Here is a 17,881-nt window from a genome sequence, read left to right as displayed (position 1 = left end):
CCACAGATCCTAGAAGTCTCTCTCTCTCTCTTCTCTCTTCCCTCTCTCCTCCTACTGACAGTAGAAACATTCCCTCCAGACACTTGGCATAAACCAAAAGAGTGGGAATGTATGGTTTGGTTGTAATTGCTGAATGATAAATTCCTCTGCACTGCACTGCTATTGATTTTACTCTCTCCCAGTTCCCCAGTGCATCCATATCAAAGAAGTTTATCTGTAAGCTTTATTGTGAAAAACCACAGTTAATGTTAGTCCTCTGGCCCCTCTACTCCAAGAGCACACACTGTAATTGGATGTCTTCTAAAGTCATTAATAATGTATGAAGTGAACGGTCTGGAGTTTTGGCCATAGTTAATGTGGGTTTAGGATATGTAGTCTATGGGGGATTGATGCAAATATAGGAACACATTACTCAATGATTTAACCCCATGAGATCATCTTAAAGATTGCCAAAATATGACTTTGAAGGGGAAATTAAACCATTAAATGGTTTAACCCAGTTTTAAGGGGGTTTTCATATTAATGTACCACATACAACTGGAATCTTGCAGTATTACAGCAGATATTATAGTATTACAGCACAGCCTCATAAGCCACAAATGAGCAAAATAGCTTGCTTCATATCTCAAACCTTTTCAGTTATAAGTAAGTGCTGAATCCATTCAACTGGACACACTAAATAACGAATGTTCAGTGTATAGCCTACATACCGCATCACCTGAAAAGATCAATTTGAAGCGTTCCTAAACTTGACTATCGACCTCCTATTGGAGTGTTTGGCCTGTAGACATGTTGACGCCCATTTTGGGAAGACATAACTGGATACCCACACTATGAATAATTTCTGGGCTATAAGCAACATTTCTATTTTAAGGTGCAGGTGGAAGTATCCACATAGTGCCACTCCTAATAATTAAGTCCTGGTAAACACTGCTCTCTATAGTCATTTGCTAATCTAAGGTCAGTCTTGTGCACTGTAATACGTGCTAGCAAATACTGAATTAAGGGAGCGTAAAGTAATTCTAGATCTTAATTAAGGGCAACTCAGAGCAGTGATTTAATACAATGCACTCCCTACCCTCACCCCACCTGACCCACACGGTCTGTACCAGCCACAGAGTCCTCACACCTCTCTCTTCTGTAACTCTGTAGAATGTAGCTTATGGTACAGCCTTTCACCACTATGCTTTTATACACCTCAACCAATAACAAAGGCCGCCATTGGAAGTCCTCAAATTCCAGGAAACTATATCTCTGAAGCATTATAGTTCCAGGCAAGCATATCTCAGAAAACAGGGATAGCAACTAGCATGCTATAGTTCAGTCCACAATAATAAAGTATCATTTCTTGATGATAAGAATCTACTGTTAACTTAACATTGAACTAGTGGAAGGTTAAGGAATTTCATGCTGCGTTCGTTTAATGCTGTAAGTGTCACGTCCTAACCAGTAAAGGGGTTATTTGTTATTGTAGTTTGGTGAGGACGTGGCAGGGGGTGTTTGTTTTATGTGTTTCGGGGTTTTTGGTTAATGTTCTATGTTAGTTATTTCTATGTTCGTTCTAGTCTTTCTATTTTTATGTTTAGTTTATTGGGTTGACCTTCAATTGGAGGCAGCTGTTCCTCGTTGCCTCTAATTGAAGGTCCTATTTAGTAGGGGTGTTTTTCTATGGGTTTTTCTGGGTTGTTGTTCCGTAAGTGTAGCTGTGTGCCTCACAGGACTGTTTTCTCGTCGTTGTTTTGATTAAGTGTTTGTTTTGGTTTTTCTTCATAATAAAGAAGATGAGCATACACATTCCCGCTGCGCCTTGGTCTACTCCATACGACGAATGTGACAGTAAGTCATATTTTTTATGTTGCGATTCAGTAGAATGAGTGACGACTAACTCGCATCGCTCTCCTCCTCGCCCTCTCCTCCTCTTGCCCCTCTTCCTCCTTCCTCCTAGCTCCTCTCCTTTATTGTCTCCTTCTCTTTAAGCATCCTTTCTATCTCTCTCCTCAATGGCCCCCTTTCTTTTTCTCTCTTCTTCCGCTGTTTTTCAATGGCCTTTAACACTTCACTCATAAACATACGTGCCAAGTCAATGACCTTCCTTTCCTTCTTCATCTTTTTCTCCTCCATCTTTCTCTTTTCTTTAAACTAATCTCTCTCTCCTTGAGCATCTCCTCCTTTTCAAGTAGCATCTCCATTAGCTCCTTCATCTCCAACCTCCCCTCCCTGAACACCTCTCCCTCTTTCTCCAACGTCTGCTTGTACGACACCGCCTGCACTCTTGGTCTCCTCAGATCATCGCTTCCTCTCGCAATCTGCCTTTTTTCTCCTTTTGAATGTTCTCCGTCTGAATCCGCTCTCTCTCTTCCTTTAACTGCTCGCTCTCTTCTCTGACCACTTCCAATCCCTCCAAGACCATCTCCTCACTTTTGTGTAACTTCTCCCACTTTTCCTTCATCCTCTCCATCTCTTGTTCCTTTCTGTCCATCGCCGCCTTACTCCTCTCTGTTTTCTCCTCTCTTGCTGATAATATTGACACAATGGCGGCTTTTGCTTTCTTCATCCGTTCTCCCTCTGTTCTGTAGTAATCTTCCCCTTCCTCTTCACTGTCACTTGTAACCTTCTCCTCCATTCTTTCCTTTGATCCTCCTGGACTTTCTTTTCACTTGTCCTCCTTCATGTGATCCACAGACGTCATGAGCTGCTTGTTGAAAGAAAGACACTCAGTGAGAAAGTGGACACGCAAACAACTGTACACACAGAACCAAGCCAATGATCAACAAAAAACAGAAGACACACAAACCCTCAAAATAGCTGGTTTTGCACTTGATTCACATAAGATGGCCTCCTTACAGTCTTGTCTAGTAACCTTTGTTTTGCTCAGTCAGTGGCCTACAGATGTGATAAACATAATGCATCATGTATTGTCAAAAGATTACTTAGAAATGGTTATCATGGTGATGATGATTTCTAGAATGATGCACGAGTGCTAACATTCTGAATGTATAAACTGTAGAATAAATGGGAAGAACAGGACACGCAACACAGAACAGACACACACACACACCTGATGTTCTAATCCTGGGTCATTACACTCAAAAGTACCATACTGACAACTGTAATTTTGGCAAAGCTGAAAATGACAGAGGCCTACTGTATAATATTATCTTTGAATGGCACCACAGGCAGGTAGGTACCTGTAGGAGTCAATGTTTAGCATGACTACATGTAATGACTGTTGTGTTAGACTGCATGGCACAAAACATCGGGTTTAGAGTTAGCTCATCCACAATGGTCAAAGTCTAACACCCACTGGTAAGGACAACGTCAACAAAACACCGGGAAGAGTTTTATTACTTTGAGGTTCTGTTTGTTTAATGACGTCACGGCGGGTTATCTCATAGTGAATGGAGTCTTGTTTGCTTACGAGGTGTAGCTGGTCATTACTGTTAGAGGGAGGGCTGTTTTCACAGAGGTGCTTCTGAATGACTAAACCAAGTCATTGTGAGCATTGACTATCCTTTAAACTTACAGGGCAGACTTGTTATGTATTGAAAATGCAATAAACCAGTTTGAGATTGTTTATTATCTACTGTCTTTACTGTCTTTCCCATTAAGCTGACAGATCTCAATTGGTCAATGTCCACAATGTGAGCCACAGAGCCTCATTCCCATAGATCTAAATGTCCAGTGATTGGGTTAACAGGAAATTATACTCTGACCTGTCAAAATGTTGCACTGCATAATTCAAACGTTCATTTAGGGAGACCTCCTGCAATCCGTCAGAAAGGACATCCCCATTTCTGGAGAAAGCTCGTTCTTATACGCGCCAGGAGGAAGTTGTTGATTTGCTGAATGTCATGAGAAAGGTTAGTTAGATAACTGAGAACCATAGCACGTCTTGTGTCCATGGCGAATAAACAGTCTTCAACAAATGTTTGGCTAGTTGGTAAATTGGGTATGATTAGTAACACAATCCTCATTGTGACCTCTCTGTTGTAGTGTGAAGGTGATCCTTTTTCTATAATCACAATATCACACAAACTTACTCCACCCCTTCCTTTACGACCATGGGAGTGCCTCAGGTCCCTGAGGCTCAGAATATCTTTCTTTGTATTGGAGTTCAGGTAGGACACATATCTCTAGCTCTGTCTCTGCATCAGTGGAGGCTGCTGTGGGGAGAATGGCTCATAATAATGCCCCGGAACGGAGCAAATGGAATGGCATCAAACACATATTTGATACCATGCCACTAATTCTGCTACAGTCATTACCACGAGCCCGTTCTCCCCAATTAAGGTGCCACCAACCTCATGTGCTCTGCATGGACACGTGTTTTATTGGCTGGGTTATGGCCTACTTCCCTAGCCTGTAGCACCGCTTGTCTCTCTGCCTGTAGAGTGGGTGAGTGTGAAGAGAATGGGGAGAGAGGGAGAAAAGGGGGAATGGGTATCCCCCCCTACTGTGAGACAGGACAGTGGATGGGGGAACAAAACCAGCCCACATTCTCCCTCTCTCCATTAGCAACAGTACAGAAATAGGACACCATCCACTAATGTATGCAACAATTGATGGCACAGTAGAAATTCAAATGGCTCGAAGCATCATAGACGGTGTGGAATCTGAGTGGTATGTGGACAGGGATTTCCCTAAGTGGTTCAAAATCAGACTGCTTCCTTATATACTGGTCTTACAGCTTTGTTTAGGAATGATGAAATGTGGACTTGACTATTGTCATGACAGACCATGAATATTTCTTCCAGACTTACAGCAAGTCCACAACAATGTCACATTCTATGCCAAAATAAAACGGCACTGTATTTCTATCATTGATCATCTATATGCCCTCACATGACAAAAACGCTGGGATGCTGATGTTAACAATAGCTGATGAGGGATTATGTGCAATGGCTTTTCCTGCCAAGAGAGTTTCCTTTCTCCACATGCCTGTTTCTTTTCCTTCAGTGACCGGTGTGCTCTGCAGCTGGTGAGGATTTTGTACAAGGAAGCACCTGCTCTAGTGAAACCGGTCATGAGCAGAGCTAGTCCAAATCACAAAATCAGCCACCCACGCCATGCATTCTCCCACCAGAGGGGTCCATTGTGAGGACAAGGAGACAGTTGAACTCAAGGAGTGAGCAAAGTGTCAACAAATACAAACATGTATGTTCTTTGTGAGTAATATGGGGTTTTAGAGGGTTTGGCTTGTACTTTTCTTCAAATTTCTATCAAAGTTTTTGCTGACCCCAACTCAATACAATTATCATTCTTTACTGGGTGTTTGTGAGAACAGACATATGCAGAATCACTTTGGCATTAAATAACAGCATTTGCACAATTACTGTCTGAGTAATCAAGATGCCAATTGTCATGGTCTTAAGGTCCACAGCTCAGAATACAACATAAACAACACCTCAAGCGGTATGGAATGGGATGTTGTCCCCAGTGACAGATAGTTAGTGTTCTTGCCATCTGCTAGCCAATTGCCTTCCTGTTTCTGCATCATTCACTTTTCCTCTCATTCAAACTTTTCCAGTTACCTGCCAGGCTATTGTGATGCCCAGAGCGAGTGGGCCACACTTCAAGATCAACGTCAACAAGCATGCCAGCCTTCCAGTGAAGAAGTGAAGTGTTAGTAGCGGGGGATCAAAACTTCCCAAATCATCCAGGTGAAGTACCAGATTCCACAATTGTGGTATTGCATCTGTCATCATCATATCTGTGACCACATATGTAGGATGAAATGCACCTGCATTAGTGGAATATCTGTATGACAATTACGATCTCTATTGAGCTCATGTTCAAGGGGAGATAGGTACCGGACTGGCTTTGCCCTTGATGAGCGTGGATGATGGACAACCCCTAACTGTCCTCTGTGGTTTCAGGGAGAGGTAAAGGTGGAGCCAGCCCTCTTTGAAGTGTCTCCATCCTGAGTCAGATTGTCTTTCTCAGCACAGGGCCTCAGTGTATCAAAGACCCGGACTGCATAGAGACAAAACTACATTGTGTTCAGCCAGTGTAGCCAGAGAGATATCCTGCTAATGAGCTTCCAGTCCACAGCCTCAGATCTGGCACTGGGAGGCTCAGCTAGAGTTTCAACTACCATCACAAAGTCATTATCGCTGTGCTTTCATTTCTGTAACAAAGTACTGCTCAAAGGAATCTGTTTGTTTGATCCCATGGTGGGCGCCTGGGCGGAGCAGCTTCTTATGGAACTGCGGAGAGTCAAGTCCCTTTCAAAGAGGCAGAGGAATTAAACTTTTATCAAGTTATCTTGACGTTCTCTCATTCAATGGGACGTTCATTGGTTATAAGGAACACATGAAATAGAATAGAGCTATTGTATTTCTATGGTTCAGATGTGACAATTATGGCGTAAGAAAGCCCAATATACTTCTTTGTGTGTGTATATCAATTCAAGAAATACAAACGCTTTTGCGTAAAGGCATTAGAAAATGTCTACAGTATTGACCTTAATTGGAAGTGGTGAGAGGAAAAAGCAGGGAAGTGACTGTGACCATAGCAGTAGCAGGAAACAGATTGAACAGGAAGCACCTGTGCAGTAGAAAATCCTCATGGTTTTCCACAGAAAGGAACAGGGAAAACGACCATAACGATCACAAGGAGTTCTGTGCGTCTCAGGTTGGCAGAGCAGCAACTGTTGGACGCATGTCCATTTTAGCATGCCAAGTCTAATTACATTAGGCAAGATCATCACGATCCACTCAGTCCTCTCACTGCACGTTGCTGCACTTGTAGTTCTACCTATTCTTACAGTAGGCCTTAAAAATGTATATATTTGTTGGACTGTTCATGCATGGATTAGCATGTTCATTGCAATCAAGGACAAACCAAGATGTGTTCAAGGTCTTGGGTCTAATTCATAGAACAACACCTAACAGCTTACAACATACTGAACATGTCGAATTCATATATAAGTGTTGGTCAGTGGTGTCAGAGAGCTGCGTTTGGGTCACATGTCCAGACGTAGCAAATCACCAGTAATGCCGATAGGATTACCCTCTTTAAAATGGATTATCAGCCATATCTAGGGAGATAAAACCACAGCTTTACTAGGGAGTCCCCTTTAGCTTATCAGGTCCTTCACGTCCCTCAGTGCATTAGAGCAGCTTCTAAGCAAACACTGAACATACTGGATGTCTTCACACTGGATAGGTCACAATTGTTCTGCTCAACTTAAATTGGCTCAATTAATTAGCAACTTGCTACTTGTCCATTATTCTTTGGTATCATCCTGATTGTGACTTATCAAATAGCAGTCATTGATAAACAGCATATTAACATACGTACTGTGGTGATCTCGCAAATAACTCTAATTTGGCCTTCACTCCAAACAGGGGAGAATGCTTGATGAATTTGGGGTGAGTTGAGAGTGAAGGGTTCATGAAAACAGTGGGAGAAAGTGATATGAGGCTTAACTGCAACATACAGTAATTGCTGCCATATGATCCATCAGAGTGAAAGAGAGAGAGACAGAGAGAGAGAGAAAATCTGAAGAAACCTGAGTTGAAGAAAAGAAGAATCCCCTTGCTTCCTCCTGATAACAGGGTTTCCCTGCAGCCTGTTGTGCCTTCCTAGACAGGAGTGTTCCAGTGTGTTGGACACAGATGAGTGAGCACACCAGAGAGAAGCAGTGATGAATGCAGAGGGAGAGCAGGGGCAACGGCAGGGCCAGGGTCTGTTACCAGGGGTGGGGCACCAGACGCACTGGGGATCCAGACTTTCATTTAGTTTGATTTATGACTAAAGGGGGTCAGAGGGCAATAACCGCCCCATGAGGTTTCACTTGTGGAGAGAGAGAGTAAGGGGTCCCGTCCCGTGTCTACTTCATATGAAACCTACACTATCCTTCTAGTTCATGTCTTTTGTAATATTGTATATTTGGGTTCACTAGCTGACATATCATAGCTGTGATTCAAAACTGATTAAGCTGCTCAACCATGAAACCTTTACTATGAACAGATCAATATACTTAATTCGAAGTACCTCACTGGGCACACACTGGTTGAATGGCATTGAAATGACGTGGAAACAACGTTGAATAGAGGTTGAATTGACGTCTTTGCTCAGTGGGACCATTCTTGCAAGTAACTTTAGCACACACATTTTGGTCAAACAACATTCTTCAAAGCCAAACACAACCCTAATGTTCAAATTGCTAGCTGTAGCCTACACATCAAGCCCTGGCCTTGTAAGATAAGGGTTTGAAAATAATGTAATTATTTCTCAGAGATTCTGTCAGCCCGCTAACAGTTCCTAGCTCTCCATGCCGACAGCTGAGGACAGAGTGAGGGAGATAGATTAACCAGACATCTCCTCTTACTGCCATTAAAAAAAGAGAGACACTGAGAAAGATAAAGGGTATGCTTGAGTGCAGACCCATGAAACACAGACTCCACTGAACCCAATCATTTGCTCTCTTATCTTGACTTTAATGTGGCAGTGGGGCAGATGGCGCATTCGTACACCAGAGTACCGAAGCAGAGAGCCTCGGCCTGAAAGCAAAGGGCTCCTACAGTGAGGGCCATCCCTGAGTGCCACGGCAATCGAAACAGATTGAGGCCCCCTGGCCAGTCGGTGGTGGGCGTAAATGATTGGGCAACATCAATACGACCCCTCCTAGACTCTGCTAAAAGCTTCTGGTTCCATTATTCAATCCCAATGTTCTTTGTAGTTAATTAACTCCTCCTATAAAGAGTCTTTATGGCACGGCTGTTGAATTACCTTGCAGATATTAGGGTGCCCCCAGAGTCTCATAGAAAAAGGCTTGCCAAATGTCAACCTTCTATGTACAGAAATAGAGACATTTCTGAGATATCTACCCCTTACAACTGGAATGTAATGGAATTACATTTTAGTCACTTAGAAGACACTCTTATCCTGGGTGACTTACATTAGCAATTAGGGTTAAGTTGTCAAAAACTTTCTTCTGCACACTGATGTTTAACAGTTTGGACCATAATCTATGTGATTACAATCACATCCATTAGATATGACATTACTGACATACTGTATGGAACAAGAATGAAATGCAATGGGACAAAGAAGAGAACAAAGTCAGGAGGGGCAACTGCATTAACTCTGTATCGTATGGCACATTGCACAAACCTCTCAAAAGAACCCTCTCATGGATTGCAACTTCATTTTAGACCCATCATCCTTATGACAGGCTGATTTGAAAATCAATGGGACAAAACAATGTGTCAATTTTCACAAACATAGTTCAAAGTAAACAAGTTGGTGAGACAACAAGTGAACAAAATACTTCACAACTAGCCTATTTAGATTTGAGCTGCCTCCATGAAAATATATATTTTTCAGCATCCCCCTCACCGAAAGAATCAGTCCTTTGAGTTGAACCCTTGCGTTACAGGTCACAACTTTCCCTGACGTTTGCCACCAGACAATGGAGCCACTACAAAGCTATGGGGACTTCAGTCTGCCCCTGTCCTAATCCTTCATGCACAAATGAGACTGAAAGCCAGATTTCACAGGCTTGTGCTTCACAATGACTAGACTGGCGGGAGTTTTTTCATACATATATAGTGTGTGAGTGTGAGTGTGTATGGCCGAATGGCAGAGAGAATGACAAAGTAATCTACACATTACCTCTCTCTCTCTCTCTGTCCCCATCTCTCACATAGACAGTCTCCCATTCAGATCACAGCTGCCAACATTCAAGCCCTCTCAGTCACAGACAAGAGTTGACAAAGCAATCATCACCTTGACAATGAGCCTTTCACAGAGCCTTCCACACAGAGTAAGGCAAGGGATGCCATCACATGGACATGCAGGCAGCACTGACTTCTACGCATTGCAAAACAGCCCAGATAGGAATAATAAAATCACATTCACATTCAGTGAGTAGCTAATGAACTAACTCATAGCGATGGCGTTGCCAGCACGATATCCAAACCAGCTGAGCAATATTTTATCAAAATAATCCCCACAAGCAACAACAGCAAGGATAACACAATGTTTATTGGTCTTACTTCCCATGACTTCCAAGACCCAGAATATTAAATGATCATTTCTAGGAACATATTCATAATAGGAACAATGATTCAGAAAGTTAGAAACCAACGATAGATTATATGCCAAAGATCATAAACTACATTAAGCCACAGGCAGATTTTTTTCTTGAGCGGATAGTCAGGCCAGAAAATAATGACAAATCATTTGAAGACTGCAAATTTGAAGCCCAAACTGATATATTTGACTAAAACATAATAATTTCAAACCTTGCTTACATTTGTATACGATCACATATATCTATTATGCGTGGGAATACTTTGGAACAGATTTCCAAATTAAAATCACTTGGAGCTGATTTGCTAGTGGTTTTTTTACTCAGAAAACTTGGGAGGCCAAATGAAATCACCTCAGGGCTAAATTCGGTAAAACCCTGTTATACGCTCATCTTGTCCTGTTCACATTTTCTCAGTCTCTCTTTTCATGCCTCTGAGGATTAATGGAAAGAGAGCTTCCTTACACCAAAGATGAGCAAGAGCAAGCTTCTCTAGAGCTCTCTGTCTTTCTTTCCCTCCCCTTTTCTTCCCCTTGCAGGTGGCCCCGTTCACCCTACTTTCAGAGAGGCTGCTAGGACGATGGAAGAATTCACATGTAAATAGGCCACTCGCTCGCTAAGACAGGAAAAAGAAAGATGAATCCTGATATAACCCTGCATAATGAGCAGCAGAGGAGTATGCATTATTGCTACTTCCCTTGAGCACAGTGTACACAGCTTGAAAATGTATACAGTTAGAGAAAATATATTTTTACTACACAGGTAGAGGAAATATTTCCACAAAAATATTTTATTCCGACTTGCTCCAGAAGAAAGACGATGTACATTTTCTTGCACGTTGAGAAAGTGAGTTGACGCACGACATTCCTAATCTCAAGGTTAGCTAGTAGAGTAGTGGAATGAGGAGTGGTTTTCTCCCTTTCCTACAATTGTCTTCCTAACGCGACACGCAGTTGCCAGCGCAGACGTGAGACAATGCCTTTCCTACAGTGATCCTGTTACTGAGGAGAGGGACTTACTGTCGTCACAGAGTTGACCTCAGCCAGGGCCAAGAGGTCAAATAAAACCCCCACCTAATAGGTGTCCAGGAAACTAGTTGGACTTAGGGATATCATGTGACGACGGGCCATTACAGGCCATGAATATTACTTTTACATGTTAGTTTATAATTGAGTTAGCAAAAGCAAAGTGTGAGAAAGGAAACCAGTTTAAGGATTTCCAAAGCTATGTCCAATCCTAATCCCAAATGAATTACATCAGAGGATCAAAGGAAGAGACCCTGCCACCAGGCATGTATCAGGATCGGACCCCAAAACAGGGATAAGGGGCGACCAGTCCCATGATCAGACTCACACTCACTCCCATAACCTCCCTTTCCTAGAATGGAGAGTAGGAAATGGGAATAGCAGGAATATGTTGCTGCCATCCAACAGGGTTTCCTTCCTTGGAAAACAAACAGGGGAGTTGTTCAACACAGATGAGGAGTGACACCTCAAAATTACCTTTTGGACCTGAGGACGTACTGGCTTTCTTTAAAACCTGATGCATATCAATCAAAGACAGACATTTTAAATGTGGTGTAGGTTTAACATTATTAATATCATTTGAATTGGGGGAAAAAGGACAGTGAAATGGCATCTATAACATACAGGACCATTACAAAAACAGATCTAATCATTTTGTCAAATACATCATGTTAACAAAGAGATAGTTCTGCACTTGAAGTGGAGCATTGGAAAGAACAGAATAACAGGAGCAAATATAGGACTATATTTAGTAGGTCAACTGCTGCTCCCCCTGTTGCTCTACAGCACAAGGTTACAATTGTTCTGAAGGGATGGGTGAGCAACAGGCATCACTTCACTGAGCTATGTGACAACAGCCTCTCCCCAATCACAAAAATGCTCTGCCTCCCCAGCCCCAGCCTGTTGTACAGGGTATGTCATCTGGCTTGGCATGCACAGAGTAGACTGCCCTGACTGCATTGCTGGTCCTCTCGGCTCCACAAAAGATCAAATGATTCCAGGCCCTATAATCACACTGCAAGTAAACACTCAACCACCATCACCTCAATCATATGCGTCTTGTTTACTTTCAGAAAGAGAAATAAGGGAGATTCATTATCTATCAGTACAAAGTGTGAGCATGAGCAACCAAAAATCATTGTTGATTTACTTCAGTTTCTTTCAAATATGAGAATCAGAGGACATACAGTAGAAGTCAGAAGTTTACATACACCATAGCCAAATGCATTTAAACTCAGTTTTTCACAATTCCTGACATTTGATCCTAGTAAAAATTCCCTGTCTTAGGTCAGTTAGGATCACCACTTTATTTTACAAATGTGAAATGTCAGAATAATACTAGAGAGAATTATTTATTTCAGCTTTTGTTTCTTTCATCACTTTCCCAGTGGGTCAGAAGTTTACATACACTCAATTAGTATTTGGTAGCATTGCCTTTAAATTGTTTAATTTGGGTCAAATGTTTTGGGTAGCCTTCCACAAGCTTCCCACAATAAGTTGGATGAATTTTGGCCCATTCCTCCTGACAGAGCTGGTGTAACTGAGTCAGGTTTGCGCGCACATGCTTTTTCAGTTCTGCCCACAAATTTTCTATGGGATTGAGGTCAGGGCTTTGTGATGGCCACTCCAATACCTTGACTTTGTTGTCCTTAAGCCATTTTGCAACAACTTTGGAAATATGCTTTAACTTCCTGATGTCGCTACAATATATCCACATAATTTTCCTCCTCATGATGCCATCTATTTTGTGAAGTACACCAGTCCCTCCTGCAGCAAAGCACCCCCACAACGTGATGCTGCCACCCCTGTACTTCATAGTTGGGATGGTGTTCTTCGGCTTGCAAGCCTCCCCCTTTCCTCCAAACACAACGATGGTCATTATGGCCAAACAGTTCTATTAATGTTTCATTTTTATGGCGGTTTTGGAGCAGTGGCTTCTTCCTTGCTGAGTGGCTTTTCAGTTATGTCGATATAGGACTCGTTTTACTGTGGATAGATACTTTTGTACCCTCCAGCATCTTCACAAGGTCCTTTGCTGTTGTTCTGGGATTGATTTGCACTTTTCGCTCCAAAGGACGTTCATCTCTAGGAGACGGAACGTGTCTCCTTCCTGAGCGGTATGACGGCTGCGTGGCCCATGGTGTTTATACTTGCATACTATTGTTTGTACAGATTCACATGGTACCTTCAGGCATTTGGAAATTGCTACCAAGGATGAACCAGACTACAATTTTTTTGGCTGATTTCTTTTGATTTTCCCATGATCTCAAGCAAAGTGGCACTGTGTTTGAAGGTAGGTCTTTAAATATCCACATGTACACCTCCAATTGACTCAAATTATGTCAATTAGCCTATCAGAAGCTTCTAAAGCCATGACATCATTTTCTGAAAATGTCCAAGCTGTTTAAAGGGCACAGTCAACTTAGTGTATGTAAACTTCTGACCTAGTGAATTAAAAGTGAAATAATCTGTCTGTAAACAATTGTTGAAAAAAAATTACCTTTGTCATGCATAAATTAGATGTCCTAACCGACTTGCAAAAACTATAGTTTGTTAACAAGAAATTTGTGGAGTGGTTGAAAAACAAGCTTTAATGGCGCCAACCTAAATGTATGTAAACTTCCGACTTCAACTGTACATTTTACACATCTCATCAGGTTTATCAGATCTGCAGAAATTCTCTAAAAACATTAGAATGACAAATAATCAAAATAGCAATATCCTTCATACAAAACAAAAGCAGTGCTGTAAAGAGGCTTTATTAAAGATGAAAACATGAAACACATCCCATCTATTGTCCATGTGGCCAATAGGGACCCAGTACAGTTGGCTTCTTTTGAAGCAACTAACTCTTTGTGTAATAAGCTCTATTGGGAAACCTCAAGGCTGTAAACTCCATCAAAAAAGGTCATCTAAAGTGCATTTACAAACAGTAGAGGTACACTAGACAGACAAGTAGCACAAGACCGTACCTTCCTTTTGAGAAGGAAAGAAAACTATTAAAAAAAAATACAAAATGGTACATTAAAAAGTAGCTTAGGCACTCTTTACAAGGTTCAAAAGTTCCCTTTGAGGAAGACCACGTTTGTTGTCCTTCCACTAACCTTTGTAGAGAAAAGTGACTTATTTTTTCTGTTCTTCAAACTTGTCATTTTGGTGTTCAATTTTGAAGTAGCCATTACTAATGGTCTAATACCAAGGATCAAAACCATTCTTTGTAACGACAGCTTAAAAATTGCTATATAAAATCATAAACCCCAAATCCTTTACCTTCCTAGTGCTTTCTCAACCACTAAAAAGCAACAAATACTGAAGATGAAGCAAGAGACTTTGCTGTCTGAGACACGATAACCTACAGTTTAACATTGACTGATAAAACTCAGTGTGCCAAGCCTGTGGGAGAATTCCTATATACACCCAGGTGCGAGAACATCTCCTTTTGTCCTTCATTTAAAACAAGAGATTCAGTTCACTGCTTGATCATCTCTTTTTCGTCTGTTGGCGGAGCATCTTTCTCCGTTTAAGGATCATGCCATGGAGTCTCTCCATGCCATCTTTCAGTCCGTCTCCTATGATGGCACAGGTGGGCTGCAGGTGCCAAGGCGTTCCAGGGCCCAGTTCCTTCAACGCTAGCGCCTTTTCAATCTCCGCCAGGCTCAGAGAGTGCCTCAGGTCTTGCTTGTTAGCCACCACCAGCAGTGGCACTCCCTGGTTGTCTCCGGTCTTGGCGATCTTATGGAGCTCTGTTTTAGCCTCCTCCATGCGTTCGGCATCTACAGAGTCCACCACGAATACAATTCCGTCGGTACAGCGTGTGTATGACTTCCACAATGGACGCAACTTCTCTTGACCACCCACGTCCCAGAAATGGAAGGTCACCGCCCTGTGGCCGCCCAAAGACACATTGACCTTTTCTGCGTTGAAGCCTTTGGTAGGCACTGTGTTGACAAACTCATTGAACTGCAACCTGTACAGGATAGTCGTTTTACCTGCAGAGTCCAGTCCCAAAATGGCGATATGGAACGACTGAAAGAAGGGGATTCTCGAGAGGAAGGTCTGTGGTTCAGATAATCTATTCCCCATCTTTTCTCATGTGGGGAACAGGTGGAATAAAAGGGTTGGTCCACTTCAACAACGATGATTGGCACTGATTATATTCAAATTGGATTGCAGCAATGACCTAAAAACAAAACAAATATTACTTTAGCCAAGCAAAAATCAGACACAAATATAAGTCTACCACAAACTTAAATCACAGAATACCTATAGACTACATGAAGGTGATCAAATCAGTTATCCAGGTGTTATTCACTTATTGAGGGCAGCACTTGACCTGAGTACTGCAAAATGCATATGACATTCACTAGACACCCTCAATTATATAGGCTCAAATGAAAATACCATGCAGAAATACCGGACTTTGTCAAGGTAAGCTACACACTTGAATTTTAAGCAGGCAGCAATGCACAAGCCTATTTCCAAGGATAGGCGCGTAAATTAATATTAAGTCGATAGGCATACAGATGCAAACAGCCAGTAACGTCACTTGACGTGAAACCAGGCTCTCAAATTGCGGCATGAATCTTTATCATAGGCTACATCCGTTCCGTTCAGCCAGACATTTTCGTGCAGGGCATCACTTACATCTATCCACTCTGAATATGCGGATCTGTGTTCACGACGTCCAGTAACATGTTTTCCAATGTTCACAATCCAGGGCTTCCGATGACTGTCGCGCCGTCAGCAGCGTCCTATTATTTTACTATACGGTTTCATTCCCATAGAATAATACTGCAGTGCAAAATGTGGAAAACTCCACTCATGTTCTAGCACCCGATTGGTTTAAGGAGAAGTCCATCAATAATATATCCATTCAAACCACGCCCATCACCTGTTGCTGTAACGTCATTATTCTAGCCAATATATTTATTATACGATCATTACACAATAAATAGAATGCAACATGAACAATGCCTAAAATAAAACGTATCTGATAGTAGGCTAGGTCAAAACCAAAACATAATCATTACAAATGGTTATTAACATAACATAGCAAGCCAAGCATTATGTAAGCCTATATTCGCAAAAAGTCGAAGTAAAAATAAACAAAAAGCTAAAGAAAAGTCACAAAATAGTTTGTGATACGAATGTATTAAAATGAACAACTTATTGAACTATAAAAAAATTGGCTAACTTACCGTTTTTTTTTGTTGCTGTGTTCGTGTCGCATGTGCTTTGGGATTTCCTGCACGTTAAACAGCGCCGCCCCTTGATGCGTCCATATCTGTTTACTTTCAAACTGATTGGTCAATAGTACAAAATATATCCCACGCATACTGATTTTATAATGACAATAATCACATGATTAATTGTATAAATTCTAATCCCGCGCCGGTATCTATTGAAATAATCTTCATTATATATGATACGTGTTATATTCATTTGAATTCATAATAAATACGGTAGGCTAAGTTTTTCTGAATAGCAACTCATTGAAGTTTACATTTAAAAATGGTGAAAGTACGGGTTAGGGACGTCCCAGGGTTCCCCGATAGCACTAACCGTCTTGTCAGGGGGTTGTGAAGGAGTCCGGCGGAATCAGGGGCAAAATGCCCAACATGGTGGAATTTATGTACAGGTGCAGAAAGTTAGCCTCTTTTTAGGCAGGCAGAGTGCCAACAATTCCTCACACAGCTGAGTTTAGCAGAGCCCCAGCTAGGACAACATGCCACTCCAGCCTAAGTTTTCCCGAAAATGAGCCACCTGAAGCTAATAAAGTAAAAAAAAATAGCACAACCCTTAACACTGGGATAATCCAAAATACACATAAACAGGTATTTCCTCAATTTAAATAAATATCTCACTCAATAGCCTAATCAATACTTCACTCGTTTCAATATCACTAGCAAATAGAAAATACATTTCAACACATCAGGACATAATATCACATACATATTCAACGAAGAAAGATATTAGACAAAGAACGATGTAATTACTAAGCGCAAGCACCTGTGGGAAAAACATGTGGCCGTGACCAAAGCGCGCCATCCAGATCAAACCAGTTGACAAAGTGTCGAAGTCGGTGAGTACAGACAGAGGAAGAGAAAATCTGCCTCCCTACAGCAGGTGGCGTTGTTTCGCTCACCAAGCAAGGAGTTTTTGTACGGAGGTAAATGAGTTTCAAATTTAGTCAACAACAAAAAATTAAAGACTTATTTGCTACATGAGGTTTATTTGATCGAATAGAAGTTTTGTAATGCTTAAGTTGTCACGAGTGTACTGATATAAGTAGGACACGTGACATCCCGGCAACTTTTGCATTGCATCTCTCGCCATTGAATACAGGCGGTTGACATTAACGACCCTAATCAAATATTTTTAAAAGGATTACAATAATGAGATGTATCCACCAATTCAAAGAAAGGATAGGTGGGAGTTAGACAGCCCTCCGTGCCGCTTTGTGGACAACGGTTTTGTTAGGGCAGAGGGACATGTATCTTGTCAGTATATCCATAGTCTGGTGCAGAGGGGTATATGGCCAATATACCACAGCTAAGGGCTGTTCTTAAGCACAACGTCTTACATTTGTACATTTTATTAGACACTCTTATCCAGAGCGACTTACAGGAGCAATTAGGGTTAAGTGCCTAGCTCAAGGGTACATTGATATTTTACCCAATCAGCTTGGAGATTCAAACCAGCGACCTTTTGTTTACTGGCCCGACTCTCTTAACCGCTAGGCTACCTGTGGAGTGCCTTGATTCAGCCATTAGCCGTGGTATATTGACCATATACCACAAGGTGCCTTATTGCTTTT

General features: G+C 41.7%; 1 protein-coding gene across 3 annotated transcripts; it reads right to left on the bottom strand.

The window, feature by feature from the left end:
• Positions 1 to 13,807: 13,807 nt before the first annotated feature.
• LOC106582214 (ADP-ribosylation factor-like protein 4A) lies at positions 13,808 to 17,121 on the bottom strand. Of its 3 annotated transcripts, none has more exons than XM_045703392.2 (3): positions 16,627 to 17,121; positions 16,263 to 16,363; positions 13,808 to 15,244 (listed from the first exon to the last, which is right to left on the bottom strand). In XM_045703392.2, exon 3 carries the CDS (start codon positions 15,145 to 15,147, stop codon positions 14,545 to 14,547), a length of 603 nt encoding a protein of 200 aa, XP_045559348.1. In that variant the 5' UTR covers positions 15,148 to 15,244; positions 16,263 to 16,363; positions 16,627 to 17,121; the 3' UTR covers positions 13,808 to 14,544. The 3 variants fall into 3 exon arrangements, with proteins under 3 accessions (XP_045559348.1, XP_045559350.1, XP_014020559.2); XM_045703394.2 differs by having other exon boundaries at positions 16,263 to 16,348; XM_014165084.3 differs by lacking the exons at positions 16,263 to 16,363; positions 16,627 to 17,121 and adding an exon at positions 15,709 to 16,211.
• Between the last annotated feature and the right edge of the window lie 760 nt (positions 17,122 to 17,881).

This window comes from Salmo salar, chromosome 02 (genome assembly GCF_965601325.2).
Source record: "Salmo salar chromosome 02, fSalSal1, whole genome shotgun sequence".
NCBI lineage: Eukaryota > Metazoa > Chordata > Actinopteri > Salmoniformes > Salmonidae > Salmo > Salmo salar.
The sequence above is the reverse complement of the archived record's forward strand: the minus strand, read 5'-3'. Positions and strand labels throughout refer to the sequence as shown.